Source organism: Rhamphochromis longiceps, linkage group LG13 (assembly GCF_057381845.1).
Source record: "Rhamphochromis longiceps isolate RC_006_pf linkage group LG13, R_longiceps_female_GT1.1, whole genome shotgun sequence".
Lineage (NCBI taxonomy): Eukaryota > Metazoa > Chordata > Actinopteri > Cichliformes > Cichlidae > Rhamphochromis > Rhamphochromis longiceps.
Window position 1 is genome coordinate 39,257,622 of NC_140569.1, and position 27,932 is coordinate 39,285,553.

General features: G+C 45.0%; 2 protein-coding genes across 10 annotated transcripts; one reads left to right on the forward strand and one right to left on the reverse strand.

Moving 5' to 3' along the window:
• On the reverse strand, window positions 1-8,885 carry LOC146656487 (uncharacterized). The gene is made up of 6 exons (XM_085427236.1): window positions 8,553-8,885; window positions 8,176-8,285; window positions 7,171-7,294; window positions 5,584-5,709; window positions 1,219-1,672; window positions 1-1,115 (listed from the first exon to the last, which is right to left on the reverse strand). The coding sequence occupies exons 1-6, from the start codon at window positions 8,883-8,885 to the stop codon at window positions 652-654; spliced, it is 1,611 nt and encodes a 536-aa protein (XP_085283362.1). The 3' UTR covers window positions 1-651.
• On the forward strand, window positions 8,862-27,908 carry nvl (nuclear VCP like). 9 transcript variants are annotated; one of them, XM_085427229.1, is made up of 24 exons: window positions 8,862-9,134; window positions 10,141-10,210; window positions 10,519-10,589; window positions 11,694-11,746; window positions 12,022-12,112; window positions 12,197-12,251; window positions 13,345-13,548; window positions 17,158-17,269; window positions 17,693-17,763; window positions 17,924-18,058; window positions 18,225-18,326; window positions 18,657-18,774; window positions 18,924-19,068; window positions 19,739-20,027; window positions 20,556-20,777; window positions 20,943-21,047; window positions 21,378-21,440; window positions 21,690-21,809; window positions 24,579-24,678; window positions 25,276-25,382; window positions 25,608-25,684; window positions 25,827-25,918; window positions 26,466-26,563; window positions 27,765-27,908. In XM_085427229.1, exons 2-24 carry the CDS (start codon window positions 10,154-10,156, stop codon window positions 27,804-27,806), a joined length of 2,529 nt encoding a protein of 842 aa, XP_085283355.1. In that variant the 5' UTR covers window positions 8,862-9,134; window positions 10,141-10,153; the 3' UTR covers window positions 27,807-27,908. The 9 variants fall into 9 exon arrangements, with proteins under 9 accessions (XP_085283355.1, XP_085283354.1, XP_085283356.1 ...); XM_085427228.1 differs by having other exon boundaries at window positions 8,863-9,134; window positions 10,138-10,210; XM_085427230.1 differs by lacking the exon at window positions 8,862-9,134 and adding an exon at window positions 9,289-9,465 and having other exon boundaries at window positions 10,138-10,210; window positions 20,559-20,777.
• Window positions 27,909-27,932: the final 24 nt, after the last annotated feature.

The following is a 27,932-nucleotide window of genomic DNA, read 5'->3' on the forward strand; positions in this document are numbered from 1 at the left end:
TTTTCTTTTAATTTATTCATTTATTTTAAATAAAACATGATTATTTATTGATGCATTCAAGAAGTTTACATTACATTATATGGCTTTAATAATATACCAAAGGTATACAGCTTTGATTTTGGTCATTTAGGCACAACAATCACAATTTAACATTTTATAAAAAAATGATGATAAGACTATCTGTGCTTTATCTGCAGGAAAGAAGATCTTTGATCATTGTAAACATACTTCCATCGTTGGAAAGAGACAGAAAGCTGCCGTTCGTGAGGAGGGGTCAAATTATGAGGCTGCTGTAAATAGCACAACATACTGGTTAATTAGCTCAACCACCTAGCAGTAACGCACGTTTTGCTCTTCAGAGTTCCTCCGATGATTTAGCGGTTAACACGTTCCCTTGCAAATCAAAATGTCGCAGGTTCAATTCCAGCTGAAGACAAAACTGCCTTGGAGGTTGTGTCAGGAAGGGCATCCAGCATAAAGCTGCCCAAATACACTGAAACTATGAAAGCGTCATCTTGACAAATGAACGTGACTGGATCTGTGTGGCGCTCTGCAGCTGGACAGCAGAACAGGGTCAAAGTGAGAGAAGGAAGAACACTCACACTCCCACAGCACACTTACACCTCGGCTCAGCTTGTTTGCACCTGCTCTTCAGTCTCTGCATTGTTCCACTATAACAAAGCTCTGCGCCACCTGCTCCTCCTCTGCTGGGCCAGCGTCCTCGTCTCCAGAACCGCCTGGATCTCCTTCCCGCTGCCTCTGGGTGTCTGCCGTACTGTCGGCTGGAGGCGAGGGCTGACACTCGGCGGGCTGCTGGTTCGTCACTGTCGCGTCACACTGTTGCGGGCTCGTGTGTGTGCCGTCGTCATGACTCAGCGCTGAAGCTTTTCCCACCACTGGCTTCCTGAGGCTTCTCTTCTTTGTTTCTGTGTTTGCTTTTCTTATTTGTTTCCTCCTGTCTTGGTTTGTGTTGTCCCCCTCTTTTCTTGTTGTCTCATGTTCATTTTCCTGCACTTGTCCCATCCACTCCACCAACCCTCTCAGCTCCTGCTCCTCCTCATCCACGGAGCTGAGAGAGGAAAGCTCTGACTTGACCGGACTCTCGTCTTGTGTCCCTGTGAAAATCAGCGTGTGTCAGTTAAGTGCTGGAGGCTGTTAGGGCACCCTTGGAGCAAATGACAAATTTTGTTGTATTCTGAGTGTGTGAGTGTGTGTTACCAGTGTCGTGCTGTGTTGGAGGCTGTGCTGTGGCTCCTGCTCTGAGTGTGATGTGGAGGGAAATGGCCTTGGGGCCACTGAGCTCATCATCCACTCTGCTTCTGTGGGTGTCGCTGCCGGTGTCCCCTGGAGCGCTTGCCCCTCCACTGTTCCTGCCTCTCCGACTGCCGTCCAAACTTTGCTGAGCTTTGCTGTCGTCGTTGGTAGTGAGCACAGGTGCAACAGCAGTGCAGGGATTCTCGCTGCAGTCTGTCTTGGGCAGGTCAGCGGCACTCACAGCTTTAGTGCTGCTGCAGACTTTGTGGGGCTTGTCTGGAAGCAGGGGCCGGCCCCTGATGGCCAGGTCAGGGTAGGTCCTCTGCATCTCCATAATAGACGGGTCTACACTGCAGAGGTGGTAATGCTGAGGCTTAGGCTGGGGGGTTGTTACAAGCCTGGTGTCCAAGTACAGTACCTGGCAAACAGAACAGGTGATTTAGTATTGTATCATTGTAGTTTTACCTTACAGTATAAATAACATTTAGCTCACAGGCTGGCCTCTTAACGTTCACCACACTTTCGTTTATGCTCTTCTGACTGTCAGCAAGATGTCTGAAGCGCCTTCAGGGCTGAGGAGCTTCAGCTAAACGGACTGGTAAACGCCTTTCTGCTCTAGCTGAGCACTCAAAGCATTTTAAACAACTTTGTGCTTTCATTCCCACACATTCGCTGTGCTGCTTGTGTCTGAGATACTCACTCCTCTCTTCACTGCAGATGGCCCATTGCATCTGTTCATTTTCCAAAAATATGAAAGCGGACTTAAACCATCGATCTTACGGTTGTCTTTTTGGTTTTTCCTGCCTTTTCCCCAGGTCTGTTTCTTCCTCATCACTACACGCTGCTTTCTTAACTGGGTTAAAGGCTCCCCCTTCACGTGTTCAACACGGTTGATAGCTAAAAGCTTAGTTGATATAGATATCACATGGAGCCATTATTTTAAAAAGCGTCTGTTTTTTTAATATAACATGTGATTGGCATTTTAAAAGAAAAAATTGTTCATGCCACTGAAATATCTTACATACAGGCTTCCTTATTTTAGGCTTACAGTATTTTCTGCACTATAAGGCGCACTTAAAATCAACATCGGCCTTATGTATGAATCCTGGTTGTGCTTACTGACCTCGAACCGATGTTATCTGCTACACAGCGCTCAGCAATCTGTCAAAAAGATCTTAGTCAACTTTGCTAAGCTACGAAGCCGCACTGCTTGATGGACTGTCGCAGCATTACGACTACTGTAGTCAGGAGCAGAGATGGGCAGTTACTGTAATCTGATTACTTTTTTCAAGTAACGAGTAAAGTAAGGGATTACTATTGCAAAAACAGTAATTAGATTACCGTTACTTTCCCGTAGGAACGCTGCGTTACTGCGTTACTAAAACCGTGATTTTTGTCTGTCTCATGACAGTGACGTAAGCGAGTGCGACGTTGGTGACAACAGCTGTGTGCAGATCAACAATGGATCACATATCGAGTGCAGAGAGAGTATGAGCGTGCAGCGTTTAAAGCGTGGAAGTACTGACCTTACTTTGAGTTTGATTCCATAAAAAGTGACAAAAACATTAGTGTCCGCTGTGCGTGGGAAGAAAACTTCTTTTTACAGCGAAAAAAACCCTAAACTTCCGAGCAAGCACCGAGTAGCTACGACGTAATGGGAAACTCACAGAGAAACTCGCGGATTCTTCCACTGACCGCGGCACACCTGCACCAGGGTAAACCTCCGCCTACCCCACTCCTGCTTTACAGGTGAAAATAGAGCAACAGGACCGCTGAGTCTTTGACTTTATTTATTTTCTGCTGTGTTTTACTTGCATCTATTTGAAAGACTGAGTGTAAACACACAAAATATTTTATTTTATGTGCTGGAATGTGCAGAAAATAGGTTTAAATGTTAAACTAATTTATTCCAGTCAGAGAATGTTGCAGATAATTTAATGTTTGCTTGATGCATAAAGTTAAAAGATTAAAACTAATAAAACAAGTTTTAAAAAGAGACTTTTCCATTTGATTACATTTTGTATGATGGATTATGCAGAAAAAGTAGAATTGGGCTGAAAGATCTATCGCTTTATCACCTCTTCAGGTTGTAAATCGTGTTTTTAAAAAGTAACTAAGTAACTAAGTAATTAATTACTTTTGAAAATAAGTAATCAGTAAAGTAACGGGATTACTTTTGGGGGGGAAGTAATCAGTAATTAGTTACTGATTACTTTTTTCAAGTAACTTGACCAACACTGGTCAGTAGCCTTGCGGAGTAATCTGGGTCCTAAACTCCGTCTTCTTCAGGTCCCAAAGTCAAACGAACACTGTGGCATCACTGAGCATTGAAAACTGTCTAAATTCTTTCACCTTTAATAAAACGATCAGCGTTGCTGCTTTACCAGGTGTAACAATTAAGTTAACATCCAGGCGTCCATGAAAACAGGATTTATTACATTTAACAGAGTTGTCCTAAATGATTAAACATGCAACTATTTTGCTGGTAATACCTGAAATGAGTAAAGAAAATCAACAGCCTATTTATGCAAGATAATTCATAATTTTATTGGGGGGTTATATTGGTTGGGTCTGATTATTGGGGGGGGGGGGGGGGGGGGTCATAACCAACCTAACCCCCCTGGAAATTACGCCCCTGACTGAAGTTGGGCTAGCTGGTATATAATGATGTGCTATGGGATCGCTAGCAACACAGCTATGTTAGCATAACATAAACAGTGAAGCTGCAGGATGAACGCTAACCTTTTTCCACTCGATAAAAGTTAACGTGAAGGCTCCTGATGGTTAGAGACAAATGCAATCGCATGGCAGGATGCTGTACACGGACCAAACTTCAGTCAGGAGAACAACTGAGATAATCCATCCACAATACGAGGTTAGTCATTAATATACTGCAACAACATGGGAATAGAGCAGCTGCCAGAGAATTCAACATTAATGAATCAATGGCACAGAAGTGGAGGAAGCAAGAAGAATGAGTTGAGTAATGTTTGACTTCTCTGATTTTGTTTCGCCTTATGTATGAAAACAGACCCGTTCATCGGCAGCGTGCCTTATAATCCATGCGCCTTCTGGTCTGAAAACTATGGTATTTGTAGAGGCCTCTAAACCTATTGCTCTACATACCACAGCAGTATGGTGGTCCAGTGTTCTTTCTTCATGTGTTAGACATCAGTCCAGCTGTTTCCCAGCTGTGTTCCAGCTTCGACATGTTGTATTCATGTAACATAAATAATGCTGCTGAGTTTACTGATGAAAACAGATTCAGTTTTATCTCAGGCTAAAGAACGAGTCTTTAAAGGAACTATCCGAGTTGCCTTGCCGTGCTGGAACACCACATTGCACTGCCAGAGGGTTTCCAGAGTAAGGTCAGGTTTAATAAGAGGGCTGAAGGGGCAGCAGACATGGGGAGCACAGTGGAGCAGTGATTAGCACTGATGTGTCACAACTAAAGGCTCCTGGTTCAGAGCTGTGTGCGGTACGTGTTTGTGGTTTGAAATGTGCCAGTACTGTGATGCAGGTGTGGGGGGATAGTTGGGTGTGGCTTCTAGTCTAAGGTGTCCACAGCATGAACACTGACACACGACTGCAGTGCTGCTGGAGTTGAGCAGAAAAACACAAAATGTAGAAACGCGATGGCGCTTAGAGCTCGACCTGAGGATGGCTGTGTGTAACTGCGTGGATCTAGCATGTTACACACAGGACGCTGCCTCGGCCTGAGACAGGCAGACTGCGATTTACCATCAGCTGCTGAAGATGGCCTTTCTGTTGGCAAGAAGGAATAGCTATTGAGGTCGCTGCCATTACAAGCAGCTTTTCCACACTTCGATCCTGTGGAGCTGCAGATATTCAATAAAGTCAAACAGGTGGAAGCAAGAAACTCAACTTTAGCTCCAGTTAATGTTTGTCAGACACACATTCGGCTATTTTTACTTGCCAGTATCATGAAAACCACCAGAGAAGGGTCGGTGCGTGTGCTGAACGCTGGGAGAAGCCTAATACTGAGACCCTGCCTCGGGTGAAGAATTCCTGACACTACTTATTTAAATGCTTGGCTGTGATGTGCATGAATGTGTCCCAGCACAAACAGTAACACCCGGCACCCTCAGCAAGCTTCATTCATAAACAGCAAACTGAGCTGATTCTAATGTAGTTTAGTTATTAAGCTTTGTCAGTCACTCTTATATCAAATATCGTGTGGGTGCTTATTTTAAACTGTTGGGACTTGTTTTAATGAATGCACACAGTATCGTGTGTCTTCAGTCGGTCTCTGTAAAGCACTTTGTCCGGCTCTGGGAAAAGCTGCAGGTTTCAGGAAGCAGCAGCTACCTCTTTTTTATCCTCCTCCGTCTTCTTTTCCTCCTCGTCCTCCGTTTGTTCCGTTGCCGTCCTGTTTTGCGTGCATTCAGTCAGTTTCACAGCTCGCTCTCGTCTCTGAAGAACATCGAGCCACTCCTGTAAAGTAAGACAATCACCGTCACGTGGCGGTCAAACCAAACCCATCTAGCGTGACCTCTGACCTGCCGTCTGTGTCACCTGCACATCCTCTCCCAACAGCCACTCCTGTGTCAGGCTGCAGCCTGATCTGTGCTGAGGGATTTCCCATGATGCTTTACTGATTTCTATTCTGCCCCCCTCTCGTACTGATTGCATGCTCGTTACCTCACAGCACAAAGCACTTTGCTGCTGTGTTTGAGTAAAAATCTGATTTAACTGAATTGAATAATGCTTCAACAATAATAATAATAATAAAAATTAATGTATTTTTTGTATACTTTGTTTTTCCTTTCTCTGATTTTGTCTCTACATTATTTCTTTGCTTACTTTTCTTTTAGAGCCACTTAGTGTAGGAATTCTGTATTAATTCCCAGGAGATCCTGAATTGTTTAAGGTGAGCAGGGGTCAGATGCAGCAAGGCAGCAACATTGGGGAATTCTGCACACATTCAATTCAGAATGGGCTCATATTTTCTCTTTATATGTTTCTATGTTCTATTAATAATAAAATCTGGCTTTATGAGGTTTGCAAATCACTGGATTCTGGTTTCATCTATATTCCACACAGCTACACAACCTTTTCACAATTGGGTTGTATTTGGCAGCATGGAGCCGTTTTCAGCAGTTGTTATTCTGGGATTCATGACTTTATTCAGAGCAAAGTATAAAACATGACACTTCCTCCTCACACTGCTGAATATTAGAATGGAAATGTGCCAAAGCTGAGCAACCATGAAAAGTTACAGTCATTTAGTATTTCATGGTGACACACTGAATATGCCACGGCTCCAAGGTTCCACCGTTTAAACTCACAGCTTCAAAAAGGGAGGAAATAAAAAAGGGGATAATTTATGGGGAATGATCAGAGGAGCAGGGTCCAGGAACCAGGTTTCACTCTCAGTGAGAGTTTGCTAACTGTGAGATGAGGAAGAGACAAAGAGTTAAGCTCAACTCTGCAACAGTTACTGTGGTACTCAACCTGCTGGCCGGCAGGTTTTCTTTAACAAATTCGGAGTTTCTCCCTGACTCCGCCTTCCTGCTGCAGCTGAACCAGCTGACGGACACCCCTGTTCACAGAATTCATGTGTTTACAAACGTTGAAATCTTAGTTAGATGTTAGTTATTTTTCTTTTTAACAAGTGCTTTTATAATCAATGAGCCATCAGTGTAAGCGCAGAGACAGCGCTCACATCAGGGATTTATTATAGTCTCTGTGAGTCTGTGCACAACTTGAACTTCAGTATCTTGCCCGAGGATGTTTCAGCAGGTGGACTGGAGGAGACAGGTTCGATTATCTACTCTACAAGCTGAGTACAGCTGCTCAGCCCTACTAACTTACCACAGTGGCTTAAAAAACAATCGATGTGATATACTGTAACGTAACTGATGAGACGATTACTAACATGAAACATGGTCATACCTGTGGTCTCAGCTGATCCTCCTGAAGTTCCAGGAAGTGGTTACATTCCACTCTGGCCAAGAGCAGCTCAAAACCAACGAGCATGGCTTTGTCTGCATTAACATCCTCACTGAGCCTGTACTCACTGAAATGCATCAAACAGAACAGAGACAAAGTGATGAGGAGAGCAGAACCACAGACGACTGAGGTGGCTGCAGCTGTGCGGGTAGAGTCTGCTAATCGCAAGGTTGATACCTGTCTGCCAATTATTCTTGGGCAAGATACTGCAGGTTGGGCTCTGATGCATCCATCACAGTGCAAATCTTAGATAGAAAGCACTTAGGTACAGATAGTGTGTAAAATCTGAACTCGGGTTTTTACTTGGTCTCAGGAACCTTTGTAAGAAAAGTGATCCTATGAAAGTCAAGTCAAAGAACCTCGGCTGACCAAGGCGTGTGCTGGAGGTCAATAAAATAAAATATATTTATAAAAAAATATCCATCCATTCGCTTCCGCTCATCCTTTTCAGGGTCGCGGGGCGCTGGAGCCTATCCCAGCTGTCATATAAAAATATATTAAAAAGAAAAAAATCAGACTGCCTGCTGTGTTTTGGAGTCATTTATTCTGAGAGGGACACATATGATATATGAACAAGCTGAGTGTCTTGACACATGAAAACATTCTTGGGGAATTTTTGGAAAGCTTTGTATACACGTTGTGTCACCAGGTGTCGCTTGTTACGTGTCCACGTGTGGAATTAAAGTGGTAAATGAGCTGGACTTTTCTATTCTGAGCACTCAAACTGCTCTCTACTACAAGCCTCACTCGGTCACACATTCAGACCTGAGCACCAGTGGAATATTCACACACACACAGCTTTGGGATCGCGTCCATTTAACCCGCTCTACCTCCTGAGTCACAGCCACCCTAAGGAGTCTACGTTTGTCCTGACAAAGAGCTGTGCAAGGCTGCGACCTTGTGGATTAATGTCTACAGTTGGTGCGTCACTCTTGCGCTGGTTCTTACCATTGTTTGGGGTCTGTATGAGGCACATAACCAATGGAGGCCAGGACAGACTGTATGGTGGAATTGCTGAAAACTGGCTCAAGACAGTAAACAAATGGAGCCGTAAATGTCTGAAAGAGAAAGAAAACACAAACACGGTTCATCTGTTAGTACACAGGCTCAGTGATCACTTCCGTTTGGCCTGACACAGCTGTGAGCAGAAAAAAGATAAGCGTCACTGGGCTGTTGTGTGTCCACTCACTGCTACACAAGCAGATGTTGTGACACGGTGTGGTTCAGCTGAATGACATCTGCAGTCACAGTGTAACATGTCAAACGAGTATCAAGTGTACTCCTGTACAGAGCCGCTGTGCGGGAAACGCGGCGCGTCTTCTGACCTTTAGTGTCCTGATTTCCTTCTTCCATGGCTGCAGGAACAGGTTGACGCACAGAGTTTCCAGCACTTCTGAGGCTCTGATGAAGGCGGACAGGTGTTTCCTGAAGTCGCTCTGAGCCTCACAGCGCTCAGTCACAGCCTGGTAAAAGGGGAACATTGTGAAAGTCCCGCCGGTCTCCGCCTCGCTCAGTAGATACTGAGCCGCCCTCTTCTGCAGCTGGGGGTCGCGGCACGGCCCGACCTCTGCCCGCTCCTCCAGGTAACACTTGACATAGTCCGCGTACACGTCCCCGCGGGAAGGAGCCGGCCCTCCTGCTCCGGTACCGTCCTTCATGACCGCCACAGCGACGAGCCCCACCACCTCGGACTAACGAGGAAGTGTGGCAGTCCGACAGCACGACGAGGAAGTGAAAGCGACAGCGGCTCCTCCTCACGCCGTGTGCGGCACAGAGCGGCAGACTGGGAGCCACCGTGCCCGCCGACTACTGTCTCACACTACAGCTTCCCCGGGGCCAGGAACCACGCGGTTTGGACTGCTGCTTCTCACTGATACAAGGACGTGTTCGGTGTCGGGAGTGCTGAAGTAACGGTCAACTCATTTTCTTTATGACAAATTCATATTTCGAGCTTTTCAAACTACATCGCAAAACGTACCGGTGTGTTCTGATGTTTCCCAAATCTCAAGAAAGGCTGTTTTATTTTGAAAATAATCACCCGGATGTGATCATTTTCGTTTCCGGGATAACTGTGTGTCGCACTCGTGTTGGTGGTAAGGCTGTTTCCCCGTGCCTGTAAAAGCCACGCGTGAGAAACCGCGTGGTGACGGGGTTGTGTTTTAATGCCGTCCAGCTGATACAAGCCGGACATCCACCCTTTAAAGCCCGCGAACAGGAGCGCCCTCCACTACTTTGATCGTGAGTCACGTTTTTGCAGGAGCCGTTTAGACTTTTGTTTGGTCCGCTACGCTTGAGTCTGTGCCTCTTTCATACGTGGGTGCTTAAAAACACGCGAGTGGCCGTACAGCTGTGCCCACACTCACAGCTCTTGTTTTCTAGCCGTCCCTGCCTGATGAATGCCGCTGTCACAGAGTCGCTTCTGATCACCTGGATGTGCTGAAGAAATCATAGAGATGAGATGAAACGGCACTTGCAGATGAACAGGAGTTCCTTCTGGGATGCTTGAAGATGGTGAAGGAAAGAAACAATAAGAGCCAGGCCACCGTCTGTCCCAGAGCTTTTGTTTGCTGCTGAGTGAAAAATCTGATTTCTGCTGCAAACTGTGTAGAAAATTGTCCAAATAAAGAAATTGGAGAAATGATGCTCCTAACAGAAAGCAATGAATAACACCGGTGTTATTAGTGGCGCAGTGAGGGGCTGAGCGGGCTTGGAAAAACAATAACATGAAGACTTTGAAGTTCGGTGCAAATGTGATGTATCATAGTTTAATACGAGGCTAGTAAAGGCGCCGTGGGGACAGTGGTTGTAAGTTGTCACAGAAAGCTGGACACAGTGCTTTTCTGTTGTAAAAGGTGTGTAAAATGACGCTGTGGTTACCATGGTTACTAAAGCTGAGGGTGTGTCCTGCAGCAGGCGCGGAGAAGGCATGAAGGGCCGCGGCGGCGGGTGGCAGGACGGTCGCCTCAGACAAAGAGTTGAGCAGGTACGTGTCTCTCCTCAGTCACCAGTGCGACCAAGACCAGTACAAAGTAATCAGATTACATGTTACTGAAACCAATGATGTCATCATTTGTGTTGCATGAGTTCTTTGAGCATCTGCTGTGTGTGTGTGTGTGTGTGTGTGTGTGAGAGAGACCCTGGCACTGCTTCACACTGTGTGGCCATCATCGAGCTGTCAAAACTATTGATGTTCCATAAATATAATGCCAGCGAGTGGATTTCATGATGTTTCCTGGTGATTTTCCTTGTGTCCACCACTTTGGTTACATGAATGTTGAACTGTGTTTTCAGTATCTGGGCTCCAGCAGCAGTGAATATGTGGATCTGTCAGCCATGGCCCTGGACCTTCAGAAACTGTACAGGCGAGTCATCTGTCCTGGCTCAAATAAGACACTCGAGCTTGTTCCACAAAGCTGAGATCTGCACGGCTGGTTCCAGTGAAGATATGTGGTGGTGTAAAAGCCCTGCATGTTGACTCTTCTTTGTCTGTGTTAAATCGGCTCTATTTTAATGCTTGAGTGGCTGACATGGTTTTAATGCATCACACTGCAGACCTGCATCTGTGAGGTTGGCTAATATCTGAAATTTATGAGCACATTTTCACAGACACTGATAACAGTGACACATACGGTCACTGGACTTGTCAGTTCGACAAATCTGGTCCTTAGTGGGTCTTAGAGTGGGGTCAGTGCTCATAAGGAGCTTGTTGGAGTTCCTTCAGCAGCAATAAGCTGAAGTAAAGGTGTTCTCCATCATTCTGTCATCATTGTGGATGAAGTTCTGTTCTCTGAGGTTTGCAGGCATGTGTTTGAAATGACCCTGTAACCTGTGTCAGACCGATGGGCAGCAGATCATTGCTGATGTCCTTCCACCTTGGCATTGTGTTAACACACACCTGAGTGCTGCTGTGTTCACACTGATCAGCTCATCAGCACCTGGCTGCTGCTGACCTCCCTCGTCCCTGTCAGAGTGTTACGCCGTGCTTTTTTCCTATTCGCTGCATCGGGCTTCATTTTTGTTAAAAAGAAATATGACATGTGGTTCTTTATTTCATTTTCAGACTTGGTAAAGACCAGATTGTTTTTTGTTTTTATCATGGCCTGAAAACCTTACTACTGAAAGGGGTTGTACCTCCTCTTTCACACCACTGAGCTCACTGAGGAGAGCAGAACAAGGTGTACAAAGACTCTGGAAACTCCGTCTTTGGGTTGAGAAAATCAGTGAAGAAACATCTGATCATTAGTCCATTGTTTATTGTCACAGAAAGCGTGAATCAGTTGTCTTTCCTGTGTCTGGTAGTCCGTTATATTAATTAGCTTCACCACTTTTTAATTACATTCCTTTTACATGCATGAGGTGAAGGACGGCTGGGATAGAATTGAAAATGCACATAAATCTGAGTCCGTGTCGGCCTTAGGTGCTTCCACCGCTTTGGTCCTGGTGACATGAAGTTATTGTGTCTTTAGGATGGACTATGGCAGAAGAAACAAGACGGCGTTCAGGATCCAGGTAGAGAAAGGTAAGAGAGCACGGTCTGTGTGGTTCTGCTGTTTGGACACATCTCGATTGATATTGAACAAGAAGGATGAATGATTCCACTGTAGCAGCAGGCTGGTTAAGGATGATCATGTTGAACCTTTTTAATGAAAAACAGGCAGGATCATTCAGGTTTTCCATCACAGGAAGTCTTGTCGTGCAGCAATATGACAAAAGCCCAGATGACCTCTGCAGCTTGTGTGTGTCTGTTACAGCCTAATGATTGTGCACTCAGTTTGACATGTATGGCTTTTCTAGTGTATGAAGCAGTCATTAAGGATTCTGGGCTGAACGAGCTGGAGAGCAAACACCTGGCTAAGAGAGCCAAGCACAGCCACCGTGACACTGGGTGAGGCCCTCTGCTTGTTGTGTCCTCTGCTGTTCTTCTGCTCTTTAAATGTGTAATTGATGTGCTCTAAATCTGTGTTTACAGTGACGAGAGTGGTAGCAGCAGCTCAGAGGAGGCTTCTGACAGTAATGAGAACATTGTAAGCACTAATTAGTGATGCGTGTGTGTGTGTGTGTGTGGATGCTCAGTCATCCAGGTAAGGAAATCCCAAAAAGTTGATTCTTTTCTCTGAACAGAATTTTAACCGACTTTAGCAAGGACTGCCTAAAGCTAGCACATGTGCACGAGCAAACAGCACGACTGATGGCTGCACCTGAGATTCAGATGCAGACAAAGCAGGATTACTCCTAAAAGTCTGCAAATGCAATCTTCATTTAAGGCTTCCCAGCAACAAAAATGCCCCAGAACCAGCTGCTCAGTGAACGGGTGAGACAGATTTGACATGCTAAAATTAAAAGAGATCCGACAGAGATCTTCTCGATGAGAGTAGCAAAAAGTGGAGAAAAACATCCTCGCAAAAGCTGCGAAAACTTTGTTGTGACGCCGAGGCAAAGCAGAGCTGCTGCGGACAAAAGCTTCAACTTGTCCCAGCAATGCAAAGCGCCCAGCATCCAACATCTGCATGGAGGAAAGGAAGGCACTCGCATCCCTTAGTAATGACAACAACAGTATCATGCATCCTGTCAAGCGTAGGTGCACCAACCAGAAAGACTATCATGAGAAATACTTATGAGCCCCTGAAAGAAGACCCAGGAAGTGGATAGACTGAAGCAGTTAGAACAAGACGATGCTGTTGACCGCAAGCTGCACCAAGGCTGAATGGTTTACCAAAGACACATTAACAGGGTGCACCTTTAAGACCGACTGTAACTCTGTCACCTATAACATCTCAAAGTTTCTGGCTTCGATCCTCAACCTGCTGCAGCTCTGAACACCACATCCAGAACACCCTGGATTTTATTGAGATGTCATTATGGAGGCAGAGGAAACAATAGTTCGATGGTCAGTGGTCATGATTTACATGTTAATGATGAAGAAGTTGAGCTCACAGCCCGTTGTTAGTCACCGTGCGAATGTTCAGCTGAGACTGAAGACGTCACCTGATGAGTGACGAAAACATCCAGATGAACAGAATCAACTTCTTGGGGCAGCGTGTGCGTGCGTGCGCGTGTGTGTGCGTGCGTGTGTGGTTTAGCACTAATTTGCTAATGACCTTTTTCTCCCTGTCACAGCCCACAAACCAAATGAACAGCTCTCTGTCGTCTCTGTACCGGAAAGGGAACGCTGCTACCAGCAGTCCTCGCAGCACAGCCACTGCTCCGCCTTCGGCTTCAGTGACCCTGGTCTCCAAAGGAGGCTGGTTTATTGATAGAGCTCCCGAGAAGAGCAGCACCATCATCGACCTTTGTGACGACCCGACCAAACAACCAGTAAATGTCTGTAACTAACATGTCTGCACAGATGAACCCTAGTAAGCGTCGTGTGATAATCATTAAGATGTGATGTGGTTGTGCTCTTTGGTGCTTGGAATTGCATCACAGTCAGTATTGCAAGTTGTTTGGCTTCAATAAGAAAAGTGCTGGTTGTGCCTGTCAGCTTTCTCTGCATGATTTCAGTCCCTCACATCACTGTGGAGGAGTTTTGAACCACTCCGCTTCAGTCCATGGCAAATGGACTGATTCTTATGTAGCGCTTTACTCTCCCGGAGTACTCAAAGCGCTCTATACAACACGCCACATTCAAGCACTTCTAAACACAAGTGCAACTAATAAACATTCACACACATTCACACTCCGATGGACGCATCGGAGAGCAATTTGGGGTTAATATTTTGCCCAAAGGTATTTGGCATGCAGACTGGGGAAGCCAGGAATCGAACCACCAACCTTCCAGTCAGTAGCTGATCTGCTCTGCCACAGCCACCCCCGGTCCATGGAGGTTTGCAGGCAGCAAACTATCATTTATGCACATTTCTCTTAAGGTCCCGCCACAGCATTTCAATCAGGCTGAGGTCCAGCTCCGACTGGGTTCATCCCCGGCTCCCCAGTCTGGAAGTGTTCTTGGTCCTCACTAGGGCTGCCACAAACGATCATTTTGATAGTCGACTAGTCACCGATTATTTTTGCGATTAGTCGACTAATCAGATCATCATCCATTGGACGTAAAACGTACAGCTTATTGCACCAGCAGCATCTGCTCATATAACTATCATTAGCTTACAGCTTTAAGCTTTTAAGGTGCTAACTAAAAATAAAGACAAGATGATAGTTTATTAAATTTTAATGAAATTTGCAGATTGTTTCGGTGAAGTTTAATAAACTCCTTGCTATCTAAAATATAACAGGACACCGGAGTAAATTCTCCAGCATCTCACACTTCTGATAATCAGCTGTCTGCTTGATGTTTATTCAGCTGTGTAAAAACTATAACTTTAATCTCAGACAAACTGATTTACTCAGGAACAAATAAAATACTAAAAAAAAAGCCAAACAATAACATTTTTAATTTATCTAAGTGACTCATATATCATGTTTAACCTGAGTAGTGAAAGACGGCGGTGGGTTTGAAAACGATTTGCGGGGAGTCCGATGTTCTCACGGCGCTAGTGACCTAGCCCCCGGCTCACTAACGAGCCAGTGGGTAACAGATGTCTCCGAAAACGTCGGAGCGCTTTTGAAAATATGCGGTGTCCTGATAAACTGAGCAGATATTTGAGGTTTACACAGCTACATTCTCGCCTGAAAATATGTTAAACGTTTATTTTGTGACCCAGAAAGAATAATAAGAGTAACATTAAAACTAACTAGCTTCCGCCATTGTTGGAAACTGCGCTGGGCCGCGCTATGAATTCTGGGACACAGCTGCTTCTTCTTCTTCTTCGGGGTTTAACGGTAGCTGACATCCTTGTACATGCAATGCTGCCATCTTCTGTTTCAGTCCGTTATTACACTCTTAAATCCTGCCACTTATTCCTGCGTCTTTTGTGATCTTACAAAGCTTCAAACGACGCGTCGACTATTAAATCAGTCGTCGACGATTTTGATAGTCGACGTAATCGTGACTAGTCGACAAATCGTGGCAGCCCTAGTCCTCACTGAATTCTCAGTTGCACCAGTGCATTCACTGAAATGGGAATGTTATATTGAAGTGCTTAAGTATAGAAAAGGTATGTGAATGAGGATCATACTAGAAAGTGCTTTGAGTTCTCAAATGGAGTAAAAAAGTATTACTTGGATACCATTTATCAAGGTGTGGCAGCTCTGCCATTGTACTCTGTGCTGATATGCTGTGTTTGCCGCTCTTTGTTGTCCTCTGCCCAAAGGACGTTGGGCCTGATTTACTCACATTCACGTGGAATTGTTCTTACCCTGCGCAAAAAATGAGTTTGCATGCAAAATCACTGCTGCATGTATGAAAGGTGATTCTGGCCTATTTTGTTCTCACCATCACGTGTGAGTGAATCAGAATTGCACAAGGCCATTAGTTCTAAACAGTCTCATACAGTTCACGGGCACTAGCTCCAATTTTCCTCTTGAAGGAAACGCGTTTACCTCCAAGTGAAGCGGAGAAAGCAGTGGCCAAGGCAAGAAACGAGGAAAAAATTAATAATAGTGTCTGAGGTCCAAGGACGAAGCAACAGGTCTCCACAGGAGTGAAGACCGTTTGGATATGGAAATGGATAAATACATACATGATATCATAGTGACACTGAGACGGTCACTGTGGCTCAAAAGTGAAGTGTGCAATCAAAGGTGGTGAGAAAATGGGTCACGGACAAGAAGCTGTTGAACGGCACTGCTTCTTTTATAGTGCTTTTGTCTCTACCTGAGCACTTTAGACAACATGCCTCCTTCACCTTTTTCTTTCTGTATGGAAGTACATTCATACTCCATCAGAGAGCAATTTGGCACTGGTGTGGAACTTACAGACTGGGAGCAGCCAGAATCACTAACCTTCCTTCGGTTGTTTACATATTTGTCCCACTTGAAGGTTTCAATCACCAAATAAATGTTAATATCAAAGATAACCTGAGTTACACATTTGAAATGTTTGTTTCATCCATTGAGGGAAAGACGTTATCCAGACCTACCTGGCCATGTGTGGGAAAGTAATTGCCCCTAAAACTAACCCTTGGCTGCAAGAACTGCCATCAAGCACTGGCAGTGAGTCTTTCACATCTCTGTGGTGAAGCTTTGCCCCACTTTGACCCAAGTTCAGCCACACTGGAGCACTGTCCATGCCAAAGCATCTCAATCAGATTTAGGCCCGACTTTGTTCGTTGCTTCTTTGAGCCAGTCAGAGGTGCACTTGATGCCGTGTGTTGGGTTATTTTCCTGCTGCGTAACCCGAGTGCTCTTGTCGGGTCATAAACTGATGGCCTGACATTCTCCTTCAAGATTTTCTGGTAGAGAGACAAATCTATGGACTATCCAGGCTTGAAGCAGCACCACTGTGTCTGACTGCTGGTATGAAATGCTGTGTTAGTTTGCTCTCATATGTAACGTGACTCAAGCTTCCAGTCTTTGTGTTGTTTTGGTCAGCAATGGTTTTCACCTTCAGCTCTCCACAGTTTTCTTCCCCTTGTTTCCTGGTTTTCTGGAGTCCCAGCCTTAGAAACGGCTCGGTATCCATCCTTTCCAGACACGGCAGTGTTTTGTCTTCCAGCAGGTTCTTTAGATCATAATGACGTGTTCCTTTTTTTAGCTCTTTTAGTTTACTTCATTTTCTCAAATAAAGGACTTGATAAGAAATCACCTAACATGTAGCTGATTTCTTGAGCATGTCTGACAGTAAGCCTGCGTGTGGCGAAGCTGAACTGTGGTTGGACGCAGCGTTTCATGAGGGGGGCAATTACTTCCTCACACAGGCCACGGTAGACTTGGCTAGCTTTTCCCCATTAATAGATGAAGTCCACAGTTGTGTCATATTAACATTTGATGACATGAAACATGTAACTGTGACACATATGCAAAAAGAGACGGTATTTTGATCAGTATTTATGTCCTATGTTCACGTTACATGGCCTCCTCGCCTGTCACAAACAGACTGACGTGTCCATTCTGGAGGGGGACAGGTCTCACAAGAAGTCCAAAAAAAGGAGAAAGACTGCTGAAAGAAGTCCTGAAACCACAGAGACACACACGCTCAACAAGAAAGGTACCGCTTTGTGTAGTTTGTCAGTGCGATCATACAGCTACTGCAGTGCTTCCTGTGCATTAGATGGAGCGATTGTAAAGAGAGGCATCCACAGGCGGGAATAATTTGCTGTGCTGTTCAGAGATGCATTATGGGTAATCGCCGTGCCTCACTGAGCATGCACCTCGTGCAGTGGGTGGGAGCTAAGGTACGTCTCAGACGATATCTGGCTCCTCTTTAAAAGGGTTCAGCTCCACCCCCCACAACATTTTCAGCCTTGCAGAAAAACTTGCATGCAAACATTTTTGACCCCTTATTTCTAATTCTATAAATAAGGCATGTGTTTCACTTCAGTTCCAATACGTCTGTTAGTATAAGACTTCACTGCAGTGGTTGTCAGCGTCTGTTTCTTTGCAGTCATTTTCTCTATGAATGATTCTTTAGCAAAGTCGCCCGAGCTGCACTACCCCACTTTGAAGTTTGAAGATGTTGGAGGAAATGAAGAGACGTTAGTGGTTAGTACCGTCGTCCTTGCTGCCTTGTCTGTAGCTACATTAGCTTCTTTGATTAAAGTGCATTGCTGTAACACAGCACGGCGTAAATGAAGAATGTGTTGACTGCACATGAAATTGTCCAGCTGGTGTTCACTCATTTCTATAAAAAACATTGCTGCAGGAAGTGTGTAAGCTGCTCATACACATGCGACACCCAGAGGTGTACCAGCAGCTGGGAATGGTTCCTCCGAGGGGCTTTCTGCTGCATGGACCACCTGGTTGTGGAAAGACCCTGCTGGCCCAGGCTGTGGCTGGGGTGAGTGCTGGACAATTCATATATAGAGATGCACCTCGGCATCCTTTCAGCCTGGTTTCATCACGTTTTGGCAACAAAGTGCTGCTACTTCTCTAACAGGGTCTGAGTATGGGTGACGTCCATGAAGGTGTTGTGCACTTAAATAAGCTGTGATTGTGTGTTTCAGGAGATGCACCTGCCCATGTTGAAGGTTTCTGCTCCAGAGCTGGTGTCCGGAGTGTCCGGGGAGTCTGAACAGAAGCTCAGGGAGCTGTTTGACCTCGCTGTGGTTAATACTGCTTTTTTTCCACTTTTACTTCCAATCGTTCCAGAAGTGTCCGGCTCGCTCCTGAGCCCGCACCTTATTTTAGCAGCGTGCTGGTGATTGACAGGCAGTCGAACGCAGCTGATCCTCAAAGCCGCAGCAATGCTCTAAGTTTAGATGGTTTGATGGAGCTGCAGGCTCACGGGTGCAGACGTGTTATGGTGTCAGAGAAAGTCCTCTTTGAATGTGGTTAAAAACTTGTATAGAGATCAAGGCGGTGCATGAATAAGCATGAGACCTGTGGCGTGACTGTAACAATGTAAAGCGAATGTAGTTTCTCTTCCTCCCTTGCAGAGTTCAGCTCCGTGTATCCTCTTCATAGATGAGATAGATGCCATCACCCCTAAAAGAGAGGTGGCCTCTAAAGATATGGAGAGGAGGATTGTAGCCCAGCTGCTAACCTGCATGGATGGTATGACATGCAATTCTCTTGTGGAAATACAAGCAGACTCACAAACATAAGCACTTATCAGGCTCGTCGCACCGGAACGCTCGTGTTCATTAACACCACACCTCGGCTTTCGCCAGCGCCGTCACGTTTTTTTGCACTCTGCCTGACAGATCTGAATAGTCTGGCAGTTCCGGCTCAGCTCCTGGTCGTCGGTGCCACCAACAGACCAGACTCCCTGGACCCCGCCCTCCGCAGAGCCGGCCGCTTCGACAGAGAGATCTGCATGGGTATTCCAGATGAAGCGGCACGTCTCAGGTCAGCTACACACAACTAGACGGACAAATTGGTGTTTCAGTTGTGCTTCGTGTCAACATTTCACGTTTACCTTTTGTACTTTCTTGACTGGTAGCCAAAGGCCATCAGGGCGGGAATGGGTGAGAAATTAAAGGAACAGCACCTTCCCTACTCGAGGTTCTCTCTGTTATTGGGAAACACTTGGGTCACTTTGGGTTCCAAGTAAAAGAAAATAGAGGTGACAGAGGCAGTGTCAGGGATCTAACAGTGACGTGAACACATCACAGGCAGCCTGATCGATATTAGCTAACAACAGAGCAGGAATGTGAAGCAAGGTTTCCTTAATACGCTGCGTATGCTGACCTGTATCGTCCTGAAAAAACAGGGAAGCATACGTGCGACCTCTGTGGAAAGCAGAGCAGAACTGAATCACACCACGAACTCCAGTTCTGTGGCAGAAAGATGAGGTGATACTGAAGGAAGGGGTCGTGATTTGAATAACATGTCCATCACAGATGGCGATGAGATGCTCAGAGGATGCTGAGACCTAAAGCAAAGTGTTGGGCAGGTGGACGATCAGCACCGTGCCCGTTTGTGGAGCAGGGATTGTTGACACTTTTGGGTATTTACCACAGCAGTCTCTCGCTCGGCTCACGAGTACACAGTTTGAACGTGTTTGTTACTCTCCCAGGATCTTGAGGACGTTATGTCGAAAGCTGAAGCTGCCAGAGGACTTTGATTACCAGCAGCTGGCCCGACTCACCCCAGGCTACGTGGGTGCTGACCTCATGGCTTTGTGCCGCGAAGCTGCCATGAGTGCTGTAAACAGGGTGCTGCTGGAAACGAGGGGGCCTCCGCACAGCCAAAGCCAGACGTCTGCTAAAGAACCGTTAGCTTTGACAGACGTCACGTCAGAACAACAACAAGCGACCGACGCCAACCCCGTGCCTCAGGAGGAGCCGGGACAGAATCATCAGCAGGTACGAGGAGCTCCGGGACGGTCTCAAACGTTACTCAGCACGATGATCGTTCTTAAATAATGAGGACTACAGACTTGCTGCTTATTTGTTTTTCTTATGAGCTCTTGTCAGTGTTAGTATATGAGATCAGAGTGAGAGATGCCTGCAGGTGCTGTTAAAGCTGTCGTTACTGCTCATGTTTGGATGACTCGGGCTAACAGAACTGCTGTTCTCAGAGCACGAACACAGATCTTTGCATGTTTTACAGAAATACTCACTTAAGAAGTTTGAACTTGACATAGATTAGAGCCAAACTGAGGCGAGCGGCGCACACAGATCTGTATGGCTCATATCACACAGCAGACACACCTTCAGTGTGGCAGGCTGTTAAATATGTTGGTGCTGCTTCAACCACAGCACGTGTACGCGTCGCTGCCCTGTTTTTGTGGAGATGCCACACTCACTCTGTTGTGCTGCATTTGAATGCAAAACGACTCGACGGGATTTCCTGCCTCTGCGTTGCCCTGACGTGTTATGTGCTGCGTCCAGCAGGGGGAGCTGTGGAGCGTGCTGTGCCTGCTGAAGAGCACAGAGACCCTATCAGAGGAGAAGCTGGCTGGCTTGTCCATTCTCATGTCAGATTTCCAGCTCTCTCTGGCTAGTGTGCAGCCCTCAGCTAAGAGGGAAGGATTTGCCACAGTGCCTGATGTCACCTGGGAAGATGTGGGAGCGCTGCAGGATGTCCGAGAGGAGCTCACCATGGCTATACTGGTAAACACATGGATTTCAGAATAAGCCATGACCCTTTTATTTTATTGTCTTTTATTATACTACTGTCCTCTGTTCTCTCACACGTTACCTGTGTTTGAGCTGGTTCAGCCTCACTCGTCTCTGATCAGTGTTAGCACAGATAACACAGCCGTGTGTGCCCTGCAGGCTCCAGTGCGTTCTCCAGAGCAGTTCAGAGCTCTGGGGCTGAGCGCTCCGTCTGGGGTGCTGCTGGCTGGACCTCCAGGATGTGGAAAAACCCTGCTGGCCAAGGTTGTCCCGCCCACCGACACATACACGAGCATCATCTGTTTTCATAGCACAGCATAGTTATGAAAATCTGAGTGATGAATTTTAAACATGTTCAAACCAAATCGATTATCATTTATTTATTTTATATGTAACTTTAATATGAAGTAAATCAGGACATTCGGTCTCTTTCTGAGGATGAAGTAGGGTCACTGTCAGTATCAGTCACACGTCTCTGTGGAGACTGGACAAACACACTTAACTTAGCATAAGGCCTATGGCTAACTTGGCTCTGTCATGCTGCTCATTTTCTCAGCGTGCCTCACTGAATGCTTCTATTCTCTTTCCTGGCAGGCCGTAGCCAACGAGTCAGGCCTCAACTTCATCTCTGTCAAAGGACCAGAGCTGCTCAACATGGTAAGTCACTGAGCTGGAGAGCATGCTGCTGTGCTGGCCTCAGCCTGTGCATTGCTGCATTGTTTTGGAGAGTCGTAGCAGAGCCAAGAAACATGCCTCTGAGGGTTTGTCCCGAACCACCAGCCACACATGCCTGCATATTATCTGCATATCTGGATTCTCATTTCTGTTGATTTCTTTATAATTGTGCTGAATAAAAGTCGACCGTCTGTGTCGACCTCAGAGCTGACTTGTGCTCTGTGTTTGCAGTATGTGGGAGAGAGCGAGCGGGCTGTCAGACAGGTCTTCCAAAGAGGACGCAACTCTGCTCCTTGTGTGATCTTCTTTGACGAGATCGACGCACTGTGTCCACGCCGCTCAGGCCACGAGGTAAGATCATAATGTTAGCATGTCAGGAAAGTGTGATTTCATTTAAACTGTATGTTCCCATTAGACACACAAAGCCCTGTGGAACTCCATGACTTGTGGTTAAGAAGACTCCCCATTTACATATCTGTCAGATGTTATTCAAACCAATGCAGGCCATTTCCTTTCACAGCCAGTGTGTCTCTCTGTAGTAACATACCGTGGTTGACAGTATCAAACGCTGCACCAAGCAGGACAAGCACTTCGTTTTTAATACCTCTGTGGGCTCATCTTCCCTTTTATGTATTTATCTATGAATTTCTGTTATTATTCACATGTGCATGTTGTTGAAATCTCCCAATTCTTTGAATCTTTGGGCTGAAGGAAGGACAGTACTCGGTGTATTTATGCTCAATCAACAATACTTTATTTCCATACAATTCAACACTTAAGAGCATAAGGACCATCATGATGGGGAGACATGCCTGAAGAGGGTCACCGCAAGTCTCAAACTGGTGACGGGCTACTAAGCTTCTTATAGCCGCTAGTGGCCCCCACCTAGTCGTAAAAGCCCAAACATTCACATTCTTTCTCTCATACGGCGCCTAAGTTATGACCTCGGCTCCCTGTCTTTCTGCTCTCTGTAAGGTGGGGGTCTGGAATGTGGTCCATCTCCCCTGTCTTATACACAGAGTCTCCTGCTTACAACCTTCTTTTTATGATTCAACAATAAAGCATGTCAAGAAAACAGTGTAACACATTCCCAGCAGATCAAGGATACAGAGTGATGCACACTTATCTAATGAACTAATAAGTGAATATTAGGGGTGCAACGATACACAAAATTCACGGTTCGGTTCGATACTTTGGTGTCACGGTTCGATATTTTTTCGATACAAAAAAATGTTCATGCCTTTTTAATTTGTCATTTATTAAAATTATAAATATATATTTTAACTCAAAAGTACAGTTTTTAAATTTAACCCTAACCCTTGTGCGTGTTTTTTATTTTGACAGCGAATGCGCACCTGCGGACCACTTATGTGCAGCCCTGGTTATTTAGCTCGTCATATTGCAGCCACAGAAATTCTTTTGTCCATGAAACCATAAAGCTGCACTTTCTTTTTGCCTTATAGTCTGATTTGTCATAACTTCTCCGTTTTGTGGTAAGCTTTTCTTTGGCTGTCACTTCTTCACCCTGACCTGTCTTATTTGGCTCAGCAGAACTGAAATGCTTTTACATGCACTCACATAAGCTCAGCGATTCTCTGCGCGATCAACCTCTCACATGTTTAAGCTTGCTGCGGGAGATTTCACTTGTCATGTTTGCATAGTAAGCTAACGATTAATAAGACGATGTCAGAGGAATTGGTGCACAAATTATCATCACTCACAGATCAGTGCTGTCGCTCTCTATACACAGTTCGCACGATTGCAAAGTGAAAGCAAAAAAACAAGCGCAAATTCAAACGCGACTTCAATATGTCACATATTGACAGTGGCTCACCGATGCCAATGACATAATTACCCAGCTACATTTCTGAAAGAATGCAAAAGCATTGACATATATTTTTCCTTCCTACAATAGCCCGACGGGCAGGGCAGAGATCGATTTTGGTAGCCCGACTGAAAAAATCGCTAGCTCCGGGACGTCGGGCTAGCGATATTGCGAGCCCTGTATCTGATTGAGGAATCACTCATCTTTGGAAAAGAGAGTTTATTACAGAGAAATGGCTCTTTCCAAAATAAAAGCTATACTATCCGCTTCTTCTGGGCTATATTCTCAGCAGCATAAGGAGAATCATGTGCTAACAGCTGTCTAAATGACTCGGCTAAAGTTAGTAGCATGCTTGCTTGTTTTTTTTCTGCTTCCACTTGTCTTTGCACTAGGATGATGTCGGCGTAAATGTGCAGTCATATTCGTTGTGTTCCACTAGTGCTTTCAGGTTAATCTCGTTGAAATGACCTTAACGCCACAACACGGCAAATCTCCGTTAACGAGCTACCGCCGATCGCCCCGTGCATGGGGCTAGACGGCCAACACGTTAACGAGCTAACTGCGCTAACACACTAGTTCCCACCCATGTAATTGAGCATTGCATGGCACATCCAACATACTGTTTTACTTTAGTCCATGACTCGCTTACCTTCAGGGTCATACGTCACATGAAAACCAAAATAGTTCCAAACGCCAGATCTGAATGAGGGTGGGGGAGGTCCATGTTGCAAGGAGAGCTTAACTTCTGTCTTGCTAGCTTGCCCTGCGCTCTTCCTTCTGACTATGCTGTCTGTGTTGAGCGCTCAGTGAATCTGCGTTCGACTACTCCGCCTAGGCTGCACTGTCGACCCTAGGCAGAGTAGTCGAACGCAGATTCACTGAGCGCTCAACACAGACAGCATCGTCAGAAGGAAAGTTGATAAAATAAATTACAAATGTTGTATTGTTCGATACATATGCGTACCGAACCGAAAGCACTGTATCGAACGGTTCAATATCGATACGAATATCGTTGCACCCCTAGTGAATATGTTCTGTTAACTCAAAAGTATAATGAGAACTAGACTACATACACAGCACACCATCTAAACTAAAGGATAATATATGACCTACAGCTGTTATCATAATTCAACTACTTTAACTACATATATAAGATAACATATAATAACAGAATAATCTCACAATGTGCAACATGCCAATGCCAGCACTGAGAGGCAGGAAGAGAAAGGGGGAGAAAATCTAAAAAAACAACCGCCCCCCCACAGCAGGCGTGAACTGTCTTTGTTTGTGTTCAGTCAGGAGCCAGTGTGCGGGTCGTCAACCAGCTGCTTACAGAGATGGACGGCTTGGAGAGTCGACGGCAGGTCTTCATCATGGCTGCCACTAACAGACCAGGTATGGAGACGTATTACCATAACAGCACGCCTCAAGGAGCTGCTTGGCCATGGAAACCCAGGCTGTGAAGCTCCTGGTTCACTGTTTGTGTGTTGATGTTTAAACTAAAGGAGCTCGGCAGAGCGCTGTGCACCGCCGTACGTGTCCACCACTTTGAGTTGCTTCTGTTTTTCAGTATGTTTAAGCAATGCTGTTGCTTCCACTAGATGTCAGCTGAATGTGGAATATCGAGGAGAGAGAAAATCTTACAGTATTACAGTGCCACCTTATTTCATTGAGAATAACCCATTCTTTCACAAAGGCTTGTAAAGGCAGCTGCATGACTGGACTCTACACAATGGGACTGAAAACTACTAAATCCAAAGAGTAACAGGTGTGGCCGAGGACTTTTGCTCATATAGAGTAACTGGAGACTGAAAATGGGTTTTGCTGAGGACATTTACTGATGACAAAGTTAAAGTGTCTGTAGAATTTGGGAAGTTAGATGCATGGAACAGGAAGCGGATTTAGGTTAAAAAGAATACTTTGAGCACATTCTTCTTTAAATGATTTGAAATGGCAGGTTTTTACTGTTACAATGTTCTGTTTTATCACCAGATATCATCGACCCTGCTGTACTGAGACCAGGCCGTCTGGATAAAACCTTGTATGTGGGTCTGCCACCACCAGCAGACCGCCATACCATCCTGCATACAATCACTAAAGTAGGAAATGGACTGTTTCTATTCAGATGAAATGAAAAAGTGTGCATTATATATTGTATACTATCAAATAGAGAACAAAGGGGAAACAAACACATTAAACAGTTATGTTGGTGCACTGATGACTGTATTTTAAAATCTAGCTGACACTGAAAATATCCTGCCACATACTGCTGATTAAGGACATTATAGAAAAGCTGTTGATCAACTTCACTGCTCCATGTTTAGGGGGGGACCAGACCTCAGCTGGAGCAGGATGTCAGCCTTGAAGAGATTGCACGAGATAAGCGCTGCGATGGCTTCAGGTAGGTTTGAGCCGTGGAGCAGCAGTGTGGCTGCAAAGCCTTCTGTTCTAGCTTGCAGTGTTCAAACTGCACTGACACATAAACAGCACTGAAAAGAGTGAAATCTGATCCACACTAAAGGTGTGTGTGTGTTTTGACGTAGTGGAGCTGACCTGACTGCATTGGTGAGGGAGGCGTCTCTTAATGCCCTGAGGACCTACCTGAAGTCCCAGCCTTCCTCGGCTGCATCTCCTGGTAACTGAACTCGTCCTCTGCATGCCTGCACAGTGTTTAGCTCCACAGCTGTAGTCCTCCTGTGGGTCTGCAGGTAGTCACCAAACACATTCCCATGGTTTCACTTTACTTTAGCACGTTACGGTCTAGTTAGTGCATGGACTCAGTTTAATTCAGTTCAGTTTTGTTAATATTACACCAAATCACAGCAACAGTCGCCTCAAAGCGCTTTAATATTGACCCTACAATAACATATACAAGAGAACACTGTATGCAGTATATCAAACTTTCATATTCCAACTCAAATAACAACAATAAGCTGGCCTACGAGGTGCAACCGAGACCTACCTGGGTTTTCACTGAAGATTATTTTTAGTGATTTATAAACGTAAAGAAGAAACAATCATAGCACCTGTATTCCCTCTTCTTTCTATTGATTTCTGTTTCCTCTTTAGTACAGCTAACGATTGTTGTGCTATCAAAAAGTAAAACACGATTCACAGTTGCACTGAAACTAGCTAATTACACTCATGCATGTCCATTCTGTTCGCCTCTACGCTCCACACAGGCCACACACATTCGTCTGGCTCTGCTGCTGACATCAGAGTGAGCAAGCACAACTTTGAGGATGCCTTCGGGAAGGTCCGACCGTCTGTGTCCACAAAGGTAATAAAGCATGGTCACATTTTGGGAATGTATTTTCAATCAGGATCTAGATGGATCCAAATTCTCAGACGTGTCCTGCAAGTACAGTGGTGACAAAAGGTTAACATACCATGATATATGTTTTTTTAAGTGATTAGGTCTTAGAGTCAATACATATCAACAACACCATGTGGCCTGTGATTTTTATTTATATGAAATTTGCCTGTATGTAGGTACGTACTGTGTAGTATCGTGATATTTTGTATCGATACAGGGACAGCAGAAATCGATATTTTGTTACAAAAAAAGTTTTTGTGCTCTGACTTCAGAGCATGTTGATCCTTTTCTGAGCAACAATCCTGACATTCCTTCACTCCCCAAATGTGTTTAACTTTAAGACATGTTTTATTTTAATTAAGTTTAAAACTTTTTTATTTAATGTAAAATTATATTTTGTTTTAATTTACTTTCAAATTCTTCAGGGGCTGCATAGTTTTCATAAATTGCATAGTTCAGAATAGCTATAATTGTACCAGATGGTTGCATCCAGTTAAGTTGGACTAGACTGTAATACAAACCGTTCAGTTTGTCAACAATAAAACTGAACTGAGTGCGAGACTTTGATATTAGATAAAATGAATATTGATAAAGTTTACCTTTATGTACAGAATCTGAATATCGCAAAATATTTTAAAAAATTGCAATAATATCGTATCGTGCGTTAAGTATTGTGATAATATCGTATCGTGGGATGTATGGTGATTCCCACCTCTAATATATATATAGATAGATAGAAATAAAATGTGTGTGTAAAAAAAGCAGGTCAGGGAGAGGCAGCTGCCAGTCTTATCACACCTCATAGTTGACTGCCAGCGCTCCTCTCTCTCCCCATAACTCATGCTGCCAGAGTCCATTACTCTGGCAGCATTCCACATGCTGCTGATAAGAAGTGTTTGTCACAGCAGACTGAACTGGCCTCAGTCACAGTCCCGCAACCTACCTGAACCGGTCTGACTCGTCACGCTGAACACTGCATGCCAAAAAACTCTGCAGTACTAACCTACAAACCGAATGTCAATGTGATCATTACTCAGGTAACTGTTTAAAATAAGTGTGGACTGAGTGAGTGACAGAGAAACGGAGACGAGCTGTTCAACTTTTGTTTCTGTGTGAAAACCACAAACGTGCACTGACTGTGTGTGTGTGTGTGTTCCTTGTGTAGGACCAGAGGATATATGAGCAGCTGAGAGAGTCCCTCAGATGACTGCCAGACCAAGAAAACATCAGCCCCACTCACAAGTGATTGAATAATATTGTAGTGTATATACAGGTATAATACTTTTCTATTAAAGTTTGACAGACGCGACTTGCACGTGTTCTTTCAGCTGGA